The sequence below is a fragment of the Notolepis coatsorum genome (genome assembly GCF_963971535.1).
Source record: "Notolepis coatsorum genome assembly, chromosome: 6".
Classification (NCBI taxonomy): domain Eukaryota; kingdom Metazoa; phylum Chordata; class Actinopteri; order Aulopiformes; family Paralepididae; genus Notolepis; species Notolepis coatsorum.
Window position 1 is genome coordinate 115,749,727 of NC_140170.1, and position 22,652 is coordinate 115,772,378.

Here is a 22,652-nt window from a genome sequence, read left to right on the forward strand (position 1 = left end):
CGTTTCAAGGCAGCACCACTTCGAGTTATTTTCATGGGCTATTTGTTTCCCTCTCACTCACTCCAGTTATGCCAGTTTTACCGTAAGGCACTTGTATGCAACAATTACAAACAAAAGGAACGAAAACAGTGGTTCCCTGGCTGGTGTGAGGACGTTACAGGAGCTCAGGGCAGGGCAGTATAATACATTGAACAGTTTGAATTATATTCTTCATGATGTCGGCACGTGAATCAGGCCTTCACATAGCCTACATTTTGTTTTAGTTGGAAAACGTAATTATTTCAACACCTCTTACAGAAAAACCCATTGCTGCTGTCACATGAAAATATCACAACTCTTTCTTTCTCTCGCTCCTTGTCTCTTTCTTTCTTTCAAGTCAGTCAGTTTTCCTCCAGGAGTGGTCTTTATCCGAGCCCAGTGTCAAGGCCATGGCTATATTGTATTATTATTGTATTATGGTATAATAGGCTGTGTTGTAATCTTCCTGTTCCCATTCAAGTTCACCCAGAGGTTGTTGATGTAAAATATGTAAAAGTTAGACCATGAAGCAAAATAATGAAGAAGAAGAAGGGCTCCTCTTTTAGAGAACATTCAATGTCCTTGAATGGGCTTGTACAGTACACGATGAAGACCACTGGTCACATGGCTTTGCCAGCCTATCATGATGAAGACCACTGGTCACATGGCTTCGTCAGCTGATCAGGGGGAATAGGACAGTTCTGCTGCTACCTTGCTGTCCCTCCAAGGTGCTTGAATAGAAGCATCAATCAGGAAGACAGAATCAAGCCACACCTTTTCAGCTATAGAAGCCTTCATCACAGTTGGTTGAACCCCGATGAAGGCTTCTCTTGTGTTGACAACAGAGTCCACAAGTGCAGCTGAATGTATGTATCTTTCTTCAGACGTTAACACATTCAATGTTCTAGTTGACAACATCTACCGTTATCTGATATTTCATATCACTGCTTCCTAACCAGTGCTAGCTAGAATAAAAAAAACCAAACAATATAAAAGGTGAAAGGTCTTTCAGTCTTACAGTAGTTAAGGCAAGAAGCAGTCCATGTCATGGGCATTGGCTTCCTGGTCAAAGGGGTCCACATACTGTGTGTGTGTGTGTGTGTGTGTGTGTGTGTGTGTGTGTGTGTGTGTGTGTGTGTGTGTGTGTCTGCTTGCTTGCTTTAGTCAGTCAGCATTGATGTCAGTCAGTGAAGTCCATTTGTGTCCCATCACAGCTCCCAAATGCAGTCTATAAAACATATCGAGCAGCCAAATTGGTGAGTATTGATATTGTTGGTGGGCCATCGGTAGTTCCTGTAAAACACCAATGCACACACAGTATAAATATAGACTAGTATCCAACAAGGCCAGCCATGAGTCACAGTGCAGGGGAAGTATAGATCCACTCAGTGTAATGTACCACCAATACACAAGTATTGACATCAGTCCACGTGCTCTTCTTCAGTCAGGTTACCGTACGCTGCGGGGAGAGAGGAAGTGAGTGCCACATAGAGGGTTTTTTGGATTGAGTCTGTGATTTAAGAGGTCCCGTCGCTCCAGCGGGTGGCCCACTCCTTTTTATGAACAAGCCCAGGCTTCTGGGTCTGGAACTGGGGCCGGTCCTGGCGAGGAATCTTCACCGCGTGGTACTGAGGCACTTTGTCTTTGTAGTGAGCCCGCCGGAAAAATCCACACTGTTGGCAGGAGAGGAGAGGAGGAGGAGGAGTAGAAGAGGGGGAGGAGGAGGTGGTGAGAGGAGAGCAGAGAAGGAGGGGAGAGGGGAGAAGAGAAGAGACAAGCGGGGAGAGGAGAGCAGAGAAGGAGGGGAAATGGGAGGAGGAGGGGAGAGTGAGAGGAGAAGGGAAGAGAAGGGGACAGAGGGGAGGGGAGAGAAGTAAGAGATGAGAGGAAGGAGAGAGAGAATTAATGTTCTGCCCATCTCTCAGTTCTGCTGGATGACCCCTGCTCATATTTGTCCTACCTTTTGCAGTAAGTAATGTACAATCCTATGAAATATAATCCACACCAAGCAGGAGATAAAGTCATATACCACTAAAACACTATAGTCCATCTCTGCTAAATATTAGAAATGATCAGAAAACCACATGCACATCACAGACAACATGACAACAAAGCTTCCAGGCAGTGAAAAGCATGCCCTGAATTTGAAATACATCTTTTGTGAGTACTACCCACACACACACACACACATGCACCTAGCATGAACACAACACACACATCTGCTGGCAAGTTAATTCTGGTACCCTACAAAGCCAGCTGGAGGCTTTGATTTGAGACAGGAGGGGAATGAGAATGGAGTAGGGATGACAAAATGGTGTACTACTCAAAATCCCAGCCAGAATGAACTAGCGTGATACTGCAGTCACTGCAGAGCCAAAGACCACAACACAGCTCTATAGCGAGTCCCCCCCCCCCTAACCACCATGGGGGACCCTATAGGGAAAAATATGTACACTAGTCAACGGCGAGAGACAAATAATTATTTGATCCCATTTTAGTTGTACCATGAATTACACATGTGCTATTTGTCAATTTAAAAGAGTCAAGATAGTAGAGTCAACATTAGCTAACATTATCGATAGCTTTTGATGCTATAACGTAACGTTAGCTATAGCTGACAATTACACTTTTAAATTGAAAGGATTATGTGCAGGTATGTACAGACAGATGTGGATAGATATATATACACGGTAAGAATAAATATTATACACGGTATATACAGCATTATTGTACATGCTATCATATAAAGTTATATGGGTTATATATGCAAGTGTATAAGTAGGTATATAGAAGTCCTCCACACTGTTATAAAATGTAAAATGTATTCCATGCCATATTGAACACCACCCAGGTCAGATCAGGTTTGAGTACTGTGGGTTGGAGGGGTACGGAGGGTGGAGATCATTACCGCTTTGGGAGAGAGGGGGAGGGGAGAGCAGGCCAGATTGAGGTTTTTTTGGGGGGGGAGGAGAACCCTATAGCTCTGTTGCCTGCTTCTCCACCTCCGCCGAGGGCTGGACGCCCAGGTGGGCCTGGTAGTACTCCGTGTCATAGGCGGGGAGACGCTCGCTGCGCTTGAAGAAACCACACTGGGATGTTGGACCGCGGGGTGGGAGGTAGGATGGATGAAGAGGGGAGTGGGTGGAGATGGATTGATGGATGGATGGAAAAAGTGAAAGAGATATTTGGAGGAAATGGAGAGGATGTTAGGAGATAAAGGGAACATCCCCCAGTTATAGGGGAAGAATGGAGAGATTAAGGGAAGGAGAGGGAGGGTGAAGAAGAGAGATGACAAACGGGTGACGGAAGAAAGGAGACAGACGACACACAGACAGAGAAAAAAGGAGAGGAAGAAACAAAGTGTGAGCCGGAAAGAATAAACTGATTACAGGACAGAATAGAATGGAACAGAAAGGCTTTATTGACCCACACAGCAGTGTGAAGAGACGAGAGAGGCGGCCAACGATGAGACTGAAGTAAGGGATGAGGCAGTTTTAGGACAGGCTCTCATTGTCCAGGCTATTGAGGAGCTTTTGGCTGCTCTTAATACCATCAGACTCTGTATTCACCTTGTTCGACCAAGCAATTTTAGAGGATATGATGAATTGATAATATGATGATAATATGAGCATGATGATAAACTGATGTGATGGTAAAGGTGTATATGTGTATGATCATATCATAGTTTCTCCTCACATTAAATCCGTAAGAACAGAGACGTGTTAAATAGATTCAGTTGTAGTTCCCAACAGTCACGAAATACACTCCAAATACAACTTTAATTAAAAATTTTACATTTTCGTTTTCTAAGCAGATATATACTCTGCACTATGTTTTGCCAAACCACTGCTGCCTGGGCACAGTGATTTCATAACCTCAAAAGCCCTCTTGCTTTTTGAAAAACTGGGCTTTTGAGGTGATGAAATCACTGAAATCATCATCACAATGTCTAATTATTATTAAAAAAAAGTATCCACATGGTAAATACACAAGCTAGGCTAACAGTGCGGCTGTTCCATAAGCCTAATGCATGCACAGAGAAGAAAAGGGTATGTATCTGCTTGTCTAACTCCACGGTAGATGGCAAATAAGCAAATCTCCCAAAAAGTTGGCGTGTTCCTTTACCTTAAATAATACTCTTGATATCAGAATTTAGTTCAACAGCAATGCTGGTGCAATCAGCATTTTGAAATCTAGAATACCAAAATATTCTGACAGGTATGTAAGGTGGGTGGTGAATAGGCTTTGTATGTTACCTTCCAGAGTATGCAGACCAGCAGCGTGAGCAGTAGGATGCCCGCCAGTATGGCAATGAGGATGATCCACCAGGGAATCCGGTACTGGTCAGCCAGACCTGGTTCTGGGTAGACCATCAGTGGTACCTGCAGAGAGGGGGAATATTTGACTGTGAGGGACCTGAGGGGCACTTAAATCCCATATTTGTGTTTCCAATTCTAAGAGCTATTCCCTAAGAGTGTGTGTGTGTGTGTGTGTTCATCTCCATGAACACTGGTAGAAAGAACGTTAGTGTAGTTATATGACATGTACAGTATAAATAGTTTAGTGAAAGCTGTTAGTACTCTGTCACTCGTCTCTGTGTGATGCCGTATATTTGTATGTCATAAATGTCTTGATGAGTTGAAAATGGAGGACCCTTATGTAAACAAGACAAAAGTATTTTTCTGGTCTTCATCCTCTTAGCAGTTGTTAGTATTGAGCTGTACTGTACCCATTCTGCAATCTGTAACGTTTTCAATCAATCAATGCCCAGTACCTGTGCGGTGGCGTCCCTGAGCAGCAGGTGTTTGATTGTTGACTTGACAGTGATGTTGGCTCTGATCAGCAGCTCCAGAGCACTGACTGCTGGAAACTCCTGAACAAAGTAAAGACAAAAAAGAATAGGAAAATGTGAAATGGAGCAGCCGTGGTCTTAAGGTTAGTGAAGCAGGCTTGTGACTAGAAGGTTGTCGGGTTTAATCTCTGGACCAGCAGTGAAAGTTTAAGTTTGTTTATACCGTAATTCCTCTAATAGTAACCGGTAATCAATTAAAAACCGGGTCTCTATTAATGACCAGGTGCGCTGTTGAGCTAAGCAATTATAAGCCGGCCTCCTAATACAAGCCGGGTTTCATGTATATGCTGGCCTGGCTGTGCAGTAAATACAATATAATGGTATGGTGTTAATGTTTACCAAGAGAGTAAGCCTACCTCAGAATTGTATAAAACAAAGTTATTATTATTATTATACCAGTATTGTGATTGCACTATTTTACTTTATTTAACTTTTTTTGACCACCTGTAATTGCACTGTTTACTACCGTATTTCACACAGTACTTGGTTTCAATAAATGAACCCAGTACATTTTACTGGGTTCAAACTGACACAAAATGTTGATTTATTCATTATGATCTGTTTGAAAATTAGAAATATAGGCCTCTCTCTTATACATGCCTCCTCCTAATACAAGCCTGGTATCAGCTACAGTTGAAACAAATACAAGCCGGGGTTACTATTAGAGGAATTACGGTAATTATTTTACCCAGGAACAGTGCACATTAATCAACATATTCAGTTTCTACATCAATGTAAATGTGCCAGAATTAGCTAATGAGCAAGTTTTCATCTGTAGTCCCTGCCTACCATGCATGTCTTTATGGTGTGGGAGGAAACCAGAGTACCTGTACCTGTAAACTGTAGGTGGGTGGAAGTGAATGACTAACACTATCTTGCCACCTCCCTCAACAACTACCATATAAATATAAATAAATAAAAAGTAAATGTAATACCTAAAATGGCAATATATATAAATTAAATTAACCTTAAAGGGGCATTTGCCAAAAAATTATGCTGATTTATTTTGCACATAATCTCACACACATCCAAAAAACACATACATTTTGTTTGACACTTATTGAGAGTAAATTAGTTTGAATATGGCCAGTGATGTTGAATCCTTGTGTTGTGTTAATTACAGCTCCATGAAATGATGTTGGTGGAAAAATAGCAATTCATTGTCTCATAGGGACTGCAACCATATAATTTCATTGAGCTGTAATTAACACGATACAATGAATCAACGTCCCTGATGACATCACTGGTGGTTATATTCAAACTCACGGAACTTCAACGTTCAAGAGTAGAAAACTGTGGATACTGGGCAGCTCCCAGGTGTGAATGTGTGTGACTGTGAAACAGGGTGTTGCTAAAAACCAATCAAAAATAAATCTTTCCTGGATAGGTGACGGTTAAAGGAAATGGTGCAGTAAGTGACAGGAAAGGTGATGGTGATGGTGATGGCTAATGGTGCTTCAAACTGAAGGATGCTCTATGTACATCTAGAATAATCGTTTCTGTGGTCCTGTGGTCTTAAAGTATATGACTAGTGTCAAATGTTGACAGGGGACCAATACATTTAACAGCATTTATTTAATTACATAAAAAAAATCATTGAATCAGTAAATAAATAAAGCTGAGGGTTTTTCTTTTGTAAAACACACACCAACACTTAATTCTCTATTCCACTAATGCCTATACAAATTTAATAAAAATATTGTACAATGTTGTCATATTGTAAATTGCCTTTCAGTTACACCACAATATTACCCCTGTAGTCACTGTACTTTACTGTGTGGTGACTGGCTGCTATAACGTCACAGCTATGCTCCTTCAAACAACTCTCTGTAACTGATGTGCCAAGCCATCTGGTCTGCAATTACCCTCCACTTGCATTAAGGCTCCCAGGATATCCCTGCCAGAACCAGTTCACTTTTGATTGAAGTGAAGAGAGAGAGGGACTACTGGATAGAGCTGACGGGGTGATGATGGGAATGTTACCTCTATGAAAGTGCTGTTCCACAGGCGGGCATGGATCTTGAGGACGGCCTGGCCGGAGAAGCTGTGGAGGGGACACTGGAAGAGCACACAGCGGGCTGAACCCAGGAGACAGTCCTGGAGGAGGAAGGAGAGAGAGAGAGAGACACAGAGGGGTGAGCATTGTAAGATATGGACTCAGACCTGGGGAAAATATGCTTGATAGGGAGATATGTAATTATTATCGTTTATTGATGATCAGTGTGATCGCTTTGTGAGATATTATTTTTGATAAATAAGTGAATAACTGAGTCGAGATTCTCACAAAATGATTTCTGAAATATTTGAGAATGACTGAGTAACTTTCAGTTTAATACTGTATTACACTTTCCATCAAAATACAGTATTGGTTTTTGGAATTGGATTTTTTTTCTCATTACTGTGTTGTACTTACTGTTTACTGTTTTTTTCCCATAACACTTAGCCATACTTAACAATGGTTACCAAGGCATACCAAATGTGTACTATTTGAAGTGTGATGATTGATGTCAGAACATTTGAGCAGTCCTCTCTCTTCCTCCCCTCTCTCTCTCTTCTCTTCCTCCCCTCTTCATTGCCCTCTCTCTCTCTCTACTCTTCTTGTCCTCCCCCCTCCTTGCCATCTCTCTCATCCTTCTCTCCTCCTCTCCTCTCCTCTCCTCTCCCTCTCTCTCTCACCAGTTTGAGTGACTTGCGTCTCTCTGAAGCGGCCACAGCTGGGGTGGTTCTCTCCACGCTGCCTTTGGTCATGACCTGCCCCTCCCCCCCTTCTGGGTGGGACCGGGCCTTCCTCTCCGCCTGGTGAAAATGACACGTACAAATATTTGGAATCAGATTAGTCTCAAACCATGTTAACCCTTTCACTACCACACTACGGAAGGTTAACCCTTTCACTACCACACTACAGACGGTTAACCATCTGTAGTGTGGCAGTGACCGGGTTAACCTTCTGTATTGTCGCAGTGAAAGGCTTAACCCTTTGGTAGTGTGGTAGTGAAAGGGTTAACAGCATTGCCAAGGATATGCATCAAAACATTTCTGAATTAAGTGTTTGAATCTGTGTTATACAGTGGGAGAAAAGTGGAACCAATGTGTATAAAAGTGGAACATGTAAGTGTAGCCACTGTAGAAACAAAGGCTACTTTTAAAATCCATCCAGTGAAGTAAGGCTTCAAATTTCACAAAGTTGATGTTAACTTATGTTAGCTATCTTCTGTTCAGCGCAAAAACCGTAACCTAAATTTCACGAATCCCATTCGTATTTTCCAAAGGGATTTAGGAGTACACCCCCTATGGCAGGAATACCTACAGAAATACTTTGTGTTTCTACTTCACATTCTACAAAATTGCATCAGACTTTCTTCATAGTATTTGATGGCAGACTAGCGGGTGATTATCATTAATACTATGACACTGTACTCCTTGGCCTACCCTGAGATGGCCCAGCTGTGGCAGCTCTGTGGCTGCGGATGCGTGGTGTAGTTTCAGTGGGTTGAGAGCTCCTGAGGGGGAACAGTGTGTATCTGGGTGGCCCTCGAACTTGAGGCTGACTGGATACAATAGCCATTTTCCATTGGCCAGCTCATAAGGCCACATGATGTTGAGGAAGGCGGAGCCGAGAGTCTGCAGAGCCTGCCCTGGATTGGACACCTGAAGACATTGGTAATAAACAATGTTGGGATGTTGTTGTTTTTTTGTGTGAAAGTACTATGAATTGTATTCATTGTATGAAACATGCCATAAAAATTATATTTGTTTGACTAACTGATTGATTGATTGATTGGTTGATTGATTTGAATAAGCAGGCCTTATCAGTTATCTAGGCTCTGTAGCCATAGAGGTATGCAACCAATAAATCAGATTAATCAGAGATAGTATAGTATGTCATTATCGGCTAACACAATCACACACAAACTAATCTAAACTAAAGTAGCAAACTAAAACACCCACAGACACAAATGCTGGTCCCTCACCATGAACTCGAGGTCCACAGGGCTGCCGATGTCGTCCAAAGTGCTCATGGCACTCTCTCCCTTAACAGCCCCACTGAAGAACAGCTGGTGAGAATGGGCCAGCCTGCAGTAACACATAAAGGATCACATCCCTGGATCATACAGACAGCTGTACACACACTGACACAGCTCCATAACTATCTGTTTACTGGGACAGAAGGCTTACTTGTAATATGTAAACCCACAAGCTAGCCTGGAATGGCTTAGCAAGACAACCCAATTTGTTCAAGAAAAAGGCTAGCCAGGATTTGAATGAGAGTGGGGTATAATGGAAATATTATGGAGATGGAAACCAAATAATCCTGCTGGGATAGTGGCCCAAATCCTAACAAGAATTACCTGACTGTACAGTATAAACAAACAAGACAGGAATGACCCAACTGTACATTATAAACAAGCACACCAAGCAGTATTAATAGTATTGTATAATACAGTCAGCCACAAGACAGCTGCAAAGCTTGTTGGATATTTTACTACAGTCATCAACCCCCCCCCTAGTAAATAATGGGGGGAAAGGACAGCTCTGCTTCATCATAGTTTGCAGGAGGTGAGAGATGGAAGGGAAGAGAGAGAAGGGGAAAGGGACAGCTCTGCTTCAGCATCATACTGTAGATCATCATCAATTGATAATGACCCCATGCCAATAAGTGTCAAAAGTCAGTTATGTTTATTGTAATGTTTCCACTGACATGGAAGCACGAGATATAAGTTAGCACTCAGGTCTCAGTTATAGCCATTTGATACTAGATAAACTAGAATAAATACTAAAATAAATAAATACTGATCCTCATGACAGACATACAAACTGATTCAATAAAAATCCAGTAAAAACTAATCATTCAATAAAAACGGTCAATAAAAACAGTGAATTGATTCAATAGCAAACTAATCCATTTAAATAAAAACCTAGTCTAATTCAGTAAAAACTGATTTAATTCAATAAGACTAATATGATTCACTGATTAAAAGATGAAAAGAGATAGGTGCCATAAAGTGCTACGGTGCAGTGTGCAGAGGCATGGCAGTGATGAGCTGCGATGAACTGTTCAGTCGTCTCACAGCATCCGGGAAGAAGCTATTCTTCAGCCTGGTGGTTCTTGCCGGGATGCTTTGCAGCCTCCTGCCTGAAGGGAGGGGGGTAAACAGTCCTCTACACTTTTGGAAAGTTTCCAGCCAATTTCTAAATATTAATCTTTATGTTTTATAGGCTATAATCTTCGTTAATATATTACTATATTCTAATTTCTAAGTGCTGTATTTTTCTCCTAATTGATGATCCAACCATCTCCCAGCTGAGGAACGTGGCGTTTCATTGGCCTATCATGTAATTTGAGATGACAAAGCTGCTGCATGGAGGAGGGTTTTAAGATGCTCCTTGTGTCTCCTGCCTTAGTGGGACAGCTGCCAAAATGACAGGGCAAAAACAGAGAAGGGGGGGGGGGGGGGGGGGGGGCTTTTATGGAGGAACTGTCATACCCAGCTTTTAGAAAACACTGTAATGTCACTCACCCACTGACAGACAGAGGGAGCTCTATCACCACTTTAGCCACGGCTGTGACTGGAGCCAGGTCAGGCTGCTCACTGATCCTGAGGACACCAAGAGAAACAAGATTTATCAAACACATTAATATGGCATCATGGACAGAATTCACATTGTGCTAGTCCAATGATCTGAGTTAAGTCAATACCTATAAACATGGACAACTGTGTCCCTAAACTGGAAATCAGAGCATCGAGACTTTAATCTGTGATTGAGACTCTTTTTGGAGTCCATTGACAATTAAATAATGGCTTTATGGGCTCATAGAATTTGTCTTTGAGCTATTATAAATGAGTGTTATTTAAATATAGGGTTTCCAACTCTGAATCAGAAATTTTTGTCATATCCCAGTAAAATCACCATGGGTACTGTCATCGTATCCTAGAAGTTGTCCCACTATTCACTTTCTATGGAACAGCTCCAGGATATGTCTCTTGATGACATCCTCTCTAGCCTCTTCAGCTCAAGAGAGAGAGAGACTGGTTCATATTCACAAATCAAAGCTGCCATATAGTATTACGTGACTATTATTTTAGTGTGGATCTTCGCTTAAATACTGAGTGAGCAAAACAAAGAGCTATAAGAATCCAAAATGGATGCTAGTCCACTTTGCCACCATTTCAACTGTTTAAACAGTCGAAAGAGTAACATAGTGTGTGGGCTTTTTTTTTTCATCGTTGTGTGGCCCTCAGCCAAGCATCCAGTGCAGAGGAGACATGTGCGACTTACGTTGCCAATAAGAGGTCAACAGTCAGCTCCATGGTCTCGATGGTGATGGCAGACATGCTCAAGATGATCTGGAACTTCAGCTGAAGAACAAACACAAACAACACATGTTCAAGATAAAATGGTCCATACTTGTACAGTATTGGCTGCTGTGATGATCAGCACTGACTAAATATATCTTACCGTAGCATCTCGTTTGATAGGGTTCCCCAGTTCACATTCTGCCTGGGTGCCGTTCTGGTTGGCTTGACACTGTTCCTGCAGCCAGTCATGATTAGAACAAATAAATACATCAGCAAATATCGAGCACCATGAAGTCAGTATAGAGCATTTCAATTTGGAGTTCAGGCCCCTACTTACTAGAACCACCACGGCCACTTTAAGTGGAGATTGATTTCCTGTTGCCCAGCATGCAACTTTGCAGTAGCTCAACACTCAAACAGTTCCATGTTCCAGCTCCAGTAAAACAGTTCTATGATGATGAACCTCAAACAGTTCCATGTTCCAGCTCCAGTAAAACAGTTCCATGATGATGAACCTCAACCAGAATTGTGTAGCCTACTTTAGATTGCTAGCGTCCGGCATAAACCTTGTGCCTCCTATTTGGTCATTTTCTTTACTGTAATTGACAGCTATGTCTCCCATAAAATGTCATATTCCGTGACGCAACAGGGGAACAAGTTAAAACATTTTAAAGTGCATCGTAAGAAGAATGTGTTTTATTTGTTTCCCCCCCAATTCCCCATGTCGGAGAACCACCAAGGTTTCTGAATTAGGACACTGATGACACCACAGTGTATCCTCCTTATGTGTTGGAGACTGGAGCCTGCGTAGAACAGCGCTTCATACCTGTGGCCTGGAGCCCGCGTAGAACAGCACTTCATACCTGTGGCCTGGAGCCTGCGTAGAACAGTGTTTCATACCTGTGGCCTGGAGCCTGCGTAGAACAGTGTTTCATACCTGTGGCCTGGAGCCCGCGTAGAACAGTGCTTCATACCTGTGGCCTGGAGCCCGCGTAGAACAGCGCTTCATACCTGTGGCCTGGAGCCTGCGTAGAACAGTGTTTCATACCTGTGGCCTGGAGCCTGCGTAGAACAGTGCTTCATACCTGTGGCCTGGAGCCTGCGTAGAACAGTGTTTCATACCTGTGGCCTGGAGCCCGCGTAGAACAGCGCTTCATACCTGTGGCCTGGAGCCTGCGTAGAACAGTGCTTCATACCTGTGGCCTGGAGCCTGCGTAGAACAGTGTTTCATACCTGTGGCCTGGAGCCTGCGTAGAACAGTGTTTCATACCTGTGGCCTGGAGCCTGCGTAGAACAGTGTTTCATACCTGTGGCCTGGAGCCTGCGTAGAACAGTGTTTCATACCTGTGGCCTGGAGCCTGCGTAGAACAGTGTTTCATACCTGTGGCCTGGAGCCTGCGTAGAACAGTGTTTCATACCCGTGGCCTGGAGCCCGCGTAGAACAGTGCTTCATACCTGTGGCCTGGAGCCTGCGTAGAACAGCACTTCATACCTGTGGCCTGGAGCCTGCGTAGAACAGCGCTTCATACCTGTGGCCTGGAGCCTGCGTAGAACAGCACTTCATACCTGTGGCCTGGAGCCTGCGTAGAACAGTGTTTCATACCTGTGGCCTGGAGCCTGCGTAGAACAGTGTTTCATACCTGTGGCCTGGAGCCTGCGTAGAACAGTGTTTCATACCTGTGGCCTGGAGCCTGCGTAGAACAGTGTTTCATACCCGTGGCCTGGAGCCCGCGTAGAACAGTGCTTCATACCTGTGGCCTGGAGCCTGCGTAGAACAGTGCTTCATACCTGTGGCCTGGAGCCTGCGTAGAACAGCACTTCATACCTGTGGCCTGGAGCCTGCGTAGAACAGTGTTTCATACCTGTGGCCTGGAGCCTGCGTAGAACAGTGTTTCATACCTGTGGCCTGGAGCCCGCGTAGAACAGTGTTTCATACCTGTGGCCTGGAGCCTGCGTAGAACAGTGTTTCATACCTGTGGCCTGGAGCCTGCGTAAGACAGCGTTTCTGGGAGAGAGATGAGCAGCTGGGCAGCGTGGGCATCATCCCCGTCCTCCTCGGGGTACAGGGGGTCAGAGGGCATGTTGGTGATGGTGATCTCCAGCACCACCGAACGCTGGTCCGACAGAGAGAACACCTGCACATCCTCATCATCCCTGGATGGAGGTAGGAAGGTGTCGGGGGTGAAAGGAAAGATATGATCAATGGATAGAGAGTATGACAGTAACATCAGCAGGTTTTGGGGGTTTGCCACTGCTGGCACCACTCAGACTGAAAATGTTTGCGATCATGAAAAAGAAATGTGCATATCAGTGCCCAAATTCAACGAATAAAACATTTAATCTGTTTATATTTATATTTAATTTAAATCTATAATTTGTAAAATACTAAGCGTGTTATCAATACTTAGTCAGACAACATTATAAACTGAACGTGTCTGCTCACACAGCAGAGCTATTAGGCCAGTGCAGCAGAGTATATTTAAATTCACGTGGAGAAAGAAGGTCTAGACTAAACAACAGGTATAACGCTGGCAGAGGATTTGGGGATTTTTACATCATCTAGGTGGAAAGGTCATATGGCAGGCCGAGATCCGCTCAGAGACTCGAGCCCCATAGAATTGTCAAAACATCTTTCTACCACCTTCGCAATATTGCAAAGATCAGGCCCTCTCCTGCCCCCTGCTGCTAAAACACTGATCCACACCTTCATCTCCTCCTGTCTCGACTATAGCATCTCACTCCTCTACTGCATCTCACTCCTCTATGGCATCTCACTCCTTCACTGCATCTCACTCCTCTACTGCTCTCTGCTGCTCCATCAATAATCTGGTCCAGAACGTATCTGCCTGACTCCTAACTCACCCAAATCTTCGCACCACATCACCCTAGTCGTAAAATATCTCCAAATTCTGTTCTTTACCTACAAAGCCCTTCACCTACTGGACCCCCCATATCTCACTGACCTCTCCCCTCTACCAACCCTGTCGGTCCTTCAGATCCACCTCAGCCTCCCTTCTCTCCATCCCCAAGTCCAACCCTCACAGTTTTGGGGACAGGGCCTTCTCCAGGGCAGCTCCTAGGCTCTGGAACTCTCTCCCCCAAGATATTAGATAATATAAGAGACTCAGAGTCCATCGCAGTTTTCCAATCCTGCCTCAAGACTCCTCCCTTCTCCATTGCCTTCTCTTTGTTACGGTTTCACCTGCACAATCCCCTCCGTCTCCCTCACACACCCCCATGTCTGTCTCTAACCCTGTGTCTGTCCCATCCACTCCCTGCACTTCGGCGCACGCTCTCTTCGGGCGCACAAAAGGCACAGCTGATAATCATCACGCTGATGGATGGAGACTCCACACCTGCCATCTAATCACCTCACCACCTACAAGAAGACCAGGATCTCCATGCATCAGCGTCAGATCTTCGTTTATTGACGGCCTGGCAAGTATCTTCTTAACATTACCTCTGTTACTCATGTTTTTTCCATCATCATGCTAACCTTACTCCTGTTGTGTTTTTTCGTGTCTCCACCCGTTCCATGATTTTTTACGTCTTATGTTTTCCCTGTGTTTTTCCCGTATGCTTCCCCCTCGTTTCTCCGTGGAAAACTTACCTCGTCTCTCTCTCCTTTATCCCCCCAGCTTCAACCCACTGCTTCCCCCCGGTCACGGATACCCCCCGCCAGGCTCAAGACACACACACACACTGCACTGGAGTGCGCTCTCTTTTTTGCAACGTATTATTAAACGCCCTTCAGGGTTGAACTTTCTCCCGTGTTGTGCATTTGAGCCTACCTGTAAACCGGTTCCTAACACTATTAGCTCCACCCATCCATCCTTGTGTGTCTGTGTTATGTTTCACTACCTACTCATGTAAAGCAACTTTGAGTGCTATATAAATCACGTTTATTATTATTACTTGTATACTATTACTCCTATATAAAAACGTACTCTAGCTTTTGCCAAATTTGTAGACCATGCACGTATGCAGAATATAGACATACAACATAGAGATCAAGTGTGAAAGAGAAAAGTTAAAATGTAGATAACACTGCGGTAAACACAATTTGTGTTTGGTGATGAAGCTGCTGGGGAACCCACCCGCCCCCATAGAGCAGGTTAGGTACTAACTTTGGCAGTGGGGTGAAAAGGTCAGAGGTCAGGGGCCGGGTTCCAAACTGGTAGCTCAGCTTCAGGTTGCTCTGGCAGATCTTGTCGTCACCACATCCCTCCCGTAGGAAATTCACCTTCATGGGACACAGAGTGAGACATATATCACACATATTAGATTAGATTAGATTTACTGTCATTGTACAAGTAAAAGTACTGAATACTGCGAACTGCAGACACTATTTCCTCAACTATTTTCAACTGTAGTAGAGTCCAACTCAAGGAAAGAAACGATTGAGGAAATAGTGTCCACAGTTCGCTAGAGGTCTGATCCTCTCTGTGACGTCACCCAGAGGAATTTATTGGGGTGCCGATGCGGTTGAGCTACATGGTCTTGAGTTACATGTCCAATTATCACATGTCCTCCTCACAACAGAACACATGTCCTCCTCACAACAGAACACATGTCCTCCTCACAACCGAACACATGTCCTCCTCACAACAGAACACATGTCCTCTCTCCTCACAACCGAACACATGTCCTCCTCACAACAGAACACATGTCCTCTCTCCTCACAACCGAACACATGTCCTCCTCACAACAGAACACATGTCCTCTCTCCTCACAACAGAACACATGTCCTCCTCACAACAGAACACATGTCCTCCTCACAACAGAACACATGTCCTCCTCACAACAGAACACATGTCATCCTCACAACAGAACACATGTCCTCCTCACAACAGAACAATAGCATTAAGGTTGAAAACTGTACCCCTTTAACAACGGTATGCTTTAGAAACACATAATATTAAGTAGACTTTCTTATATTCCTGTGTCCTAGTTGTCAATATTTTGCACTGTGTATAGGATAGAAAGAAATGTTGCATGTAGAATAAACCTAACCCAAGAGTAAGAAGTAGACCTTTCTGAATGTCATTTTAGGCAAGGCAAATTCCTGCATAATCATTCAATATGTATATGCAGGAATTACAGTGCAGTATTCCCCTCAGACATCAAATATGCCTGGTTTCTATACATAAATATTTCTGGTTCTTGCCACTGACCTCAGAATGCAGTGTGTTAGAAGGGGAGAGACTCAGGACAGGTGCCAGCTCCTCGAGAGTCTTGGTTCCTGAGTGTCTGCGTGGTGGCACAGACTTGATGGTGTGGGTGATTGCCAGGGAGATGGGACGCAGTTTGTCACGGATATTTTCCTGTATGGGGAGATTAAAGAAAATGTAATTGGGGTTTATTGCAATTTCGTTAAAATTTACATTTTTAGATGCAAAGTGCATTTCATATCACTAACTCACTCATGGTTAGCCATTCTGCCCCTAGTGGTGGCTCACAGGAAATGCGCTTTACCTCTATTACACTGATGTCCTTGTTCATGCTGAGGACCACCAAATATATACACATTTGGCTGTGGGCCTTCATATTGTTGTAGAAAATCTATAATGGTTTTACATAAATTAATAAATGATGAGTATTGCATATATTCAAATGACACACATCTGTATAGTGAGTCCTGATAATTGTGACTGCTTGTCAGGAGAATTCACACAGAGAGGTCCAATGTTCTGGTTTATGTCCACCTGTCATCTGTGTGACTCAGCTTAGTATGACCACTTGCTAAGAGAACTCAACAACCTGACCTCATATCAGCACTAAGATGTTAAAAGCCCTGTTGAAAACCACAAGGGCATCATCCATCATAAGTAAACTCAGCCAATAACAGAGAGACGGGTAGCAAATATTGGATCTATAGAAAAAAGAGGGGATCCCAGGCACTTTAACTATGTAGCCGTGGCACAATTAAAGCCTTTTTAAGAAATACATGTTTCCTTCCGTATATATCTTTGAGTGTCTGGGAACCCTTCTTTTTTCAGTCTTCTGACCCAAGAGCACCTACGGTTCCTTGTTAAACACTTTATTCACCATAGAATGTTGGCCTAGTTGAACTGTGCTAGTTATTGGATGGATAGAGTTGTGTCTCATAGCAGATGTATTCAGAATACCTGGGTATATGAGTGTGATGTGTAATTCATGTTATTCAGTTGTCTCCAAATTAACTCTGGTTTTGTTATCTTAATAAAACTGTATTCCTCTGAAAGTAATTTGCCTCAAACTGCTTAAATTCTACTACAATATGATCAGATGTGTCCCTTATTGCTCATGTGGATCGCGGGCTCTAGCCACCTGGAGCTGGAAAAGAGCGCTGGTGCAGGCCAGGTGGCGCTGGGCGTGGAGCTCCACCTCCTCTGTCTGGGTGTACTCTGGCTCCAGTGAACTACGACCCAGGAAGTTGACACGGTGGGGGAGACCCAACTTCCTGCGCTCAGTATCAGCTTCAAAATGTACCACGAGGGCTAAAGGAAGATGGTGGAGAGAGAGAGAGAGAGAGGGTGGGATGGATGGATGGAGACAGAAGGATGGAAAATAGAGAGAAATGTCAGGACGCACACAGAGAGCAAATTACAGAGCTCACCAGGGGTTGAATATATCTTCACATCATGTAAGGGAATACAGTATTACACAGCCGTGTCCGTCATAATAAAGTCTAAGGTTACCGTATATATAAATAGCCATGACTAACTAAGGCATCATAGGGAGTGTTTTAAACCCTTCTGGGAGATGAGAAATAAGTTGGTTGTTCAGCGAGAGGTGTGACTTACTGATGTGGGGTGCGTAGTGGTCTGGGTGGGCCGTGAAGGTGAAGCAGGCCTTGACCTCCACACTGAAAAAAGGGACGTCGGAGAATTAAAACTGTTATATATCTGAGTATATATTAGTTTGCCAAACTAGAAACCCTTTTCTATTATACCCGAGTGAAACACTCTCTTTGAAAACACTTGCTAAGGCTGTATTGGTATATATATATATATATATATATATATATATATATATATATATATATATATTTATACAACGGCATGCAAATTTCTCGATTCTGATTGGCTGAAACAGTCCATTTACACGTCTTTATTGGCAACAATCCACGGTCCTGGGCTCAGGACCCGCCCACAACCGAATCACATAATCACTCCGCCGGCTCACTCCGGGAGAATGTTGATAGCGCCAGAATGTTGATAGCGCCATAACGACTAAATATGAAGCGATTCTGTCAAGGGGAATGTGTTAGTCCTTTAAACAATGTTGGATGATGTAATTGATGGGTCTTGAGTCAATCTAGAACAAAAGAAAAATCGCGGATTGATTGATTGATTAATTGATTGATTTAAATTTCTACTTCCTTCCCACTGACTGCAGCGTTCACTCTCACACTGTCCGACGCTGGCGTACCCACACACACACAGACACACACACACACACACACACACACACACACACACACACACACACACACACACACACACACACACACACGTCACACGCACACACACGCACACACACACACACACACACACACACACACACACACACACTCCTGTCTGCAACAGCGGGGGAGTCAGACTGAGAGAGAAGCAGCGCTGTTTTAAGTGAGCATGGTCTATTGAATTGATTGATTGGTTGATTGCTAATTTTATTACTGTACCCCTGGTTTCCAACTGGTTAAGTTTAGGCTAAAATAAAATAAAATAAAAAAATAGGGCGAAGAAAACGTTTTTTTTCCTATAGGGCAAAGAAAACTTTTTACAGCAGCTTGAAGTGCATCCAACCAACTAACACATCCAACTGTGTATTATTGGAATGATTGATTGAAAATTGTATTACCAGATGCAGAATGGGTACAATACAGTACGGCTCAATACACACAATTGTTAAGGGAATGCAGACCTACTTTCCATAGAACTTCATTCTTAGATGCTTCTATATAAAGTAGGTAAAACAAATTTAAAAGTTTTCTTTGCCCTATAGGAAAAAAACGTTTTCTTCGCCCTATTCTTTTATTTATTTTTTTAAACCTACTGTAGAGGGCCTAAACTTAACCAGTTGGAAACCAAGCGTACAGTAATAAAATTAGCAATCAATCAATCAATCAATCAACTCAATAGGCCATGCTCACTTAGAACAGCGCAGCACCCAGCTCTCTGACTATCCCCCGCGTTCAGGGCCGGACTGGGGAAATAATTCATACCGGGAGATATAGCACGAAATATAGCCCCAGTCAGGCCACTTTTTAAGCGGGGGGTCTGGGGGTCCCCCACCAGGATTTTTTTAGTTACAAAGACTTAATTTCCTGCATTCTGGTGAATTTTAGTTCATGTGAATCACAAACTAATGAGCCAACAATTGCTTAGTACAATGTACTGTTATGAACCTCAAATAAAACTGTTGTGGCACTAGCAATGCTACTCTCTCCACCTTCAAAAAGAAAAAAGCAAGAGCACAACATATTTGTCTATTTACTATTATAATACAGTTAACCACTCTCTCCACCTATTCAAACAGAGCAAGAGCACAATACCATATTCACTTTACTGATGCACTACCCATCAACAGTTAAAATAGCCCTTACACAAACATTAAATAACAGACCTTTCATTATTACAAAACTACCTGGCTCACTGCCTGGCTGTTACAGTATTCTGCAGAGTGCCATCTGCCATTCCATTCGCCGCCTCCACTGTCAATCAGTTGTATCGCCTGGTCCCGCCTCCACCAATCACAAGCGGCAGCACGGCTCCATTGTGTGTGTGTGATCCGAGGGAGAGAGTCAGATAGTTCTCCAACTCTGTCGCAGACAGTGAAATCCTGGTTGTTCCCCACCCACCTAGGTTATCTAACTATCGCGCCGCGCCGCCGCCACAACTAGAAACAATGGCCTGGCAAAAAAAATTATAATTATAAAATTTTTTTTTTTTTTTTTTTTTTTTTTTTATCTGTGCAGGCTAGGCCACCGGGAAAACTCCCGGTGCTCCCGATGGCCAGTCCGGGCCTGCCCGCGTTGCAGGCAGAGTGTGTGTGTGTGTGTGTGTGCGTGTGCGTGCGTGCGTGCGTGTGTGTGTGTGTGTGTGTGTGTGTGTGTGGGGGGGGGGGGGGGGGGGGGAGGGTGTGGCGGTGGGTGGAGACTAGAGCGAGCGCTGACAGTCGAAAGGAAAAAGAAATTGAAAAAAAAATTGAAAATTAATCAATCAATCAATCCGCGATTTTTCTTTTGTTACAGAATGATTCAAGACCCATCAATTACATCATCCAACATTGTTTAAACGACTAAGACATTCGCTGTGACAGAATCGCTTGATATTTAGTCGTTTAGTCGCTATCAACATATCCATTTGTAAAGATTATTGTCCACCTTCTTGTGATCCTGCGGAGTGATGTGATGTGGTTCGGTTGTGGGCGGGTCCTGGGCCAGCAGCGTGGAATTGTTGCCAATAAAGTCGTGTAAAATGACTGTTTCAGCCAATCAGAATTGAGAAATTTGCATGCCGTTGTATAAATATATATATAGGATATGTAAATCTAAATAATTTGGTGGACATTTTGATCCAAAGTACCTTTTCAGTACCATGAGGGCATAGATTTAGTTTTTCCCTCATGGGAATCAAATGCCTCTTCCTGGCAGCATTAGTGCCATGCTCTACCATGCTCTTAATTTCATTTTCAATCAATACAATGGATCAGAATGATACATAACTTTGAGCAATGGATAGTGGATGTATGTTATCAATGTATGTGTGTAATATTATTGTAATTATAGTTTGATTGTTCATGTTAGCTTAGTTGAATGAGCCTGGAAATAGCCTGGTCATTATCACAGAGCCTTACCAAACTCCATCTCGGCCCTGGCAGTTGTTCTGCTCCAGATCAATGTACTGGGGATCAATAGTTACGTCTCTAATCACATGTATGACCGGACGAGACCTGGGAAACACACAGGAAAACACCATTATAGTGGAACAGTAATAGATACTTACAGAACTCCAATTAAAGATTGAATAATATAAATACTAATGGATTACCACAGGAAATTAAACTACCATGACACATTTTTTCATGAAGGTCTTTTTGTACACACAACAGAGAAACAGCCTCGTGTGACTTATATTCGATCTTGCTCACCTCCATTTTATCCGTCAACGAAAAGATGATGGTGTTAAAAATATGATTTTATTTGTTCTCTTGGCCTTTATAAATCCCTGTCTAGTTACTGGCAAAGCCCAAAGAGGATGTGCCCACGCACATTTGAGATTGATTGATTGAAAACGTTATTAACAGATTGCAGAATGGGTACAATACAGTACAGCTCAATACATACAATTATTAAGGGGATGCAGTCCAGAGAAAGACTTTCATCTTGTTTACATCAGGGTCCCCCATTTTCAATTAATTAGGACATATATGACATACATGACATACAGATAGACAGTACTGCTACATCTATACATTTATGACATACCAGATTTGCAAATACAGTACTGTTTGTGATACAAAAAGAGTCCAGAAAAGAGTATATACATTTGACGTAAAAACTGTACATTGGGGAGGTTGGGGAGGTGGGGGGGGGGGGGGGGGGGGGGGGGGGGCTGTACATTGGAGGTGGTTCGGTGGGTGGGGGGGGGGGGGTGTGGGCAGGAGGGGTGGGGGGGAACACTGTACAACTGAACCTAACATAAGCTAATAGATAATAGATAAATCCAGTGTCACCTGAAGAGCACCACAGAGTCATTGAGGGATCCCACGGCCAGGTCTGGATACTGGTTCTTATCAATGTCCAAACCTCCGGAGATAGAATAGCCAAACCGCTTCACATCAAAGTCCCGACCGTCCAGTACCTGTTGGGTGAAGAACTCAGGTCAGTACGTGTCGCGGCAAACAGCAGTGTGAAATGCAAGAATGGAATTAGCTCAGGGGTTCTTAAACTTTTTTATACCACGACCCCATTTTATTTAGGCATTTTTTGGCGACCTCACACTTAACTCAATCAGCGCCAGACCCGAGGAATGTCGGGTTAACTCGCCAACCGTTCAGCGCCAGACCCGAGTATAGACAGGTTTTCATCGTTATTTCTTTTATTCAATATTTTTATTCATTTCTCTCACACGGACCTCGGGGTTACCATAGGGAACCACTCTGAGATCGCTAGAGTGCAATACCGGCCGCATCCTGGTAGGTGGCAGTATCGCCCACCCTTCGAAACCTTTTTTTCACACCCGGTGTTACATTTAATTCACTCCGGGCGCAGTTTTTTTGGTCAGGCGAGTCTAGCGGTTCACTCGATGACATTGGAGCGTGTCCAATGCCCTCGATGCATGTGTTGTGGTGGATTATGTTGGCGACACGATGGACACCAATACTGGAGATCGCGATCAGACAATTGGAATATTCTTTTTGGGGTACCTCCTAGTGAAGGTAAGGACTATATGACATCAATCCTGCTTTGATCCAACCATGATTTCACATCGATC

The 22,652-nt window shown here is 43.5% G+C and overlaps 1 protein-coding gene across 1 annotated transcript in view; it reads right to left on the reverse strand.

The window, feature by feature from the left end:
- Nucleotides 1–1,393: 1,393 nt before the first annotated feature.
- itga7 (integrin, alpha 7) overlaps nucleotides 1,394–22,652 on the reverse strand; it is a 107,442-nt gene continuing 86,183 nt past the window's right edge. The window contains exons 10-26 of the mRNA XM_084317573.1: nucleotides 21,892–22,019; nucleotides 21,013–21,108; nucleotides 17,955–18,016; nucleotides 17,479–17,648; nucleotides 16,344–16,493; nucleotides 15,297–15,412; nucleotides 13,143–13,323; nucleotides 11,330–11,404; nucleotides 11,150–11,229; nucleotides 10,390–10,467; nucleotides 8,842–8,944; nucleotides 8,300–8,518; nucleotides 7,547–7,666; nucleotides 6,854–6,967; nucleotides 4,793–4,891; nucleotides 4,275–4,400; nucleotides 1,394–1,691 (exon numbers count right to left, since the gene is read on the reverse strand). Of these exons, the coding sequence (XP_084173699.1) occupies nucleotides 1,536–1,691; nucleotides 4,275–4,400; nucleotides 4,793–4,891; nucleotides 6,854–6,967; nucleotides 7,547–7,666; nucleotides 8,300–8,518; nucleotides 8,842–8,944; nucleotides 10,390–10,467; nucleotides 11,150–11,229; nucleotides 11,330–11,404; nucleotides 13,143–13,323; nucleotides 15,297–15,412; nucleotides 16,344–16,493; nucleotides 17,479–17,648; nucleotides 17,955–18,016; nucleotides 21,013–21,108; nucleotides 21,892–22,019 (2,073 nt within the window). The 3' untranslated portion in view covers nucleotides 1,394–1,535. The remainder of the gene's footprint in view (nucleotides 1,692–4,274; nucleotides 4,401–4,792; nucleotides 4,892–6,853; nucleotides 6,968–7,546; nucleotides 7,667–8,299; nucleotides 8,519–8,841; nucleotides 8,945–10,389; nucleotides 10,468–11,149; nucleotides 11,230–11,329; nucleotides 11,405–13,142; nucleotides 13,324–15,296; nucleotides 15,413–16,343; nucleotides 16,494–17,478; nucleotides 17,649–17,954; nucleotides 18,017–21,012; nucleotides 21,109–21,891; nucleotides 22,020–22,652) is intronic.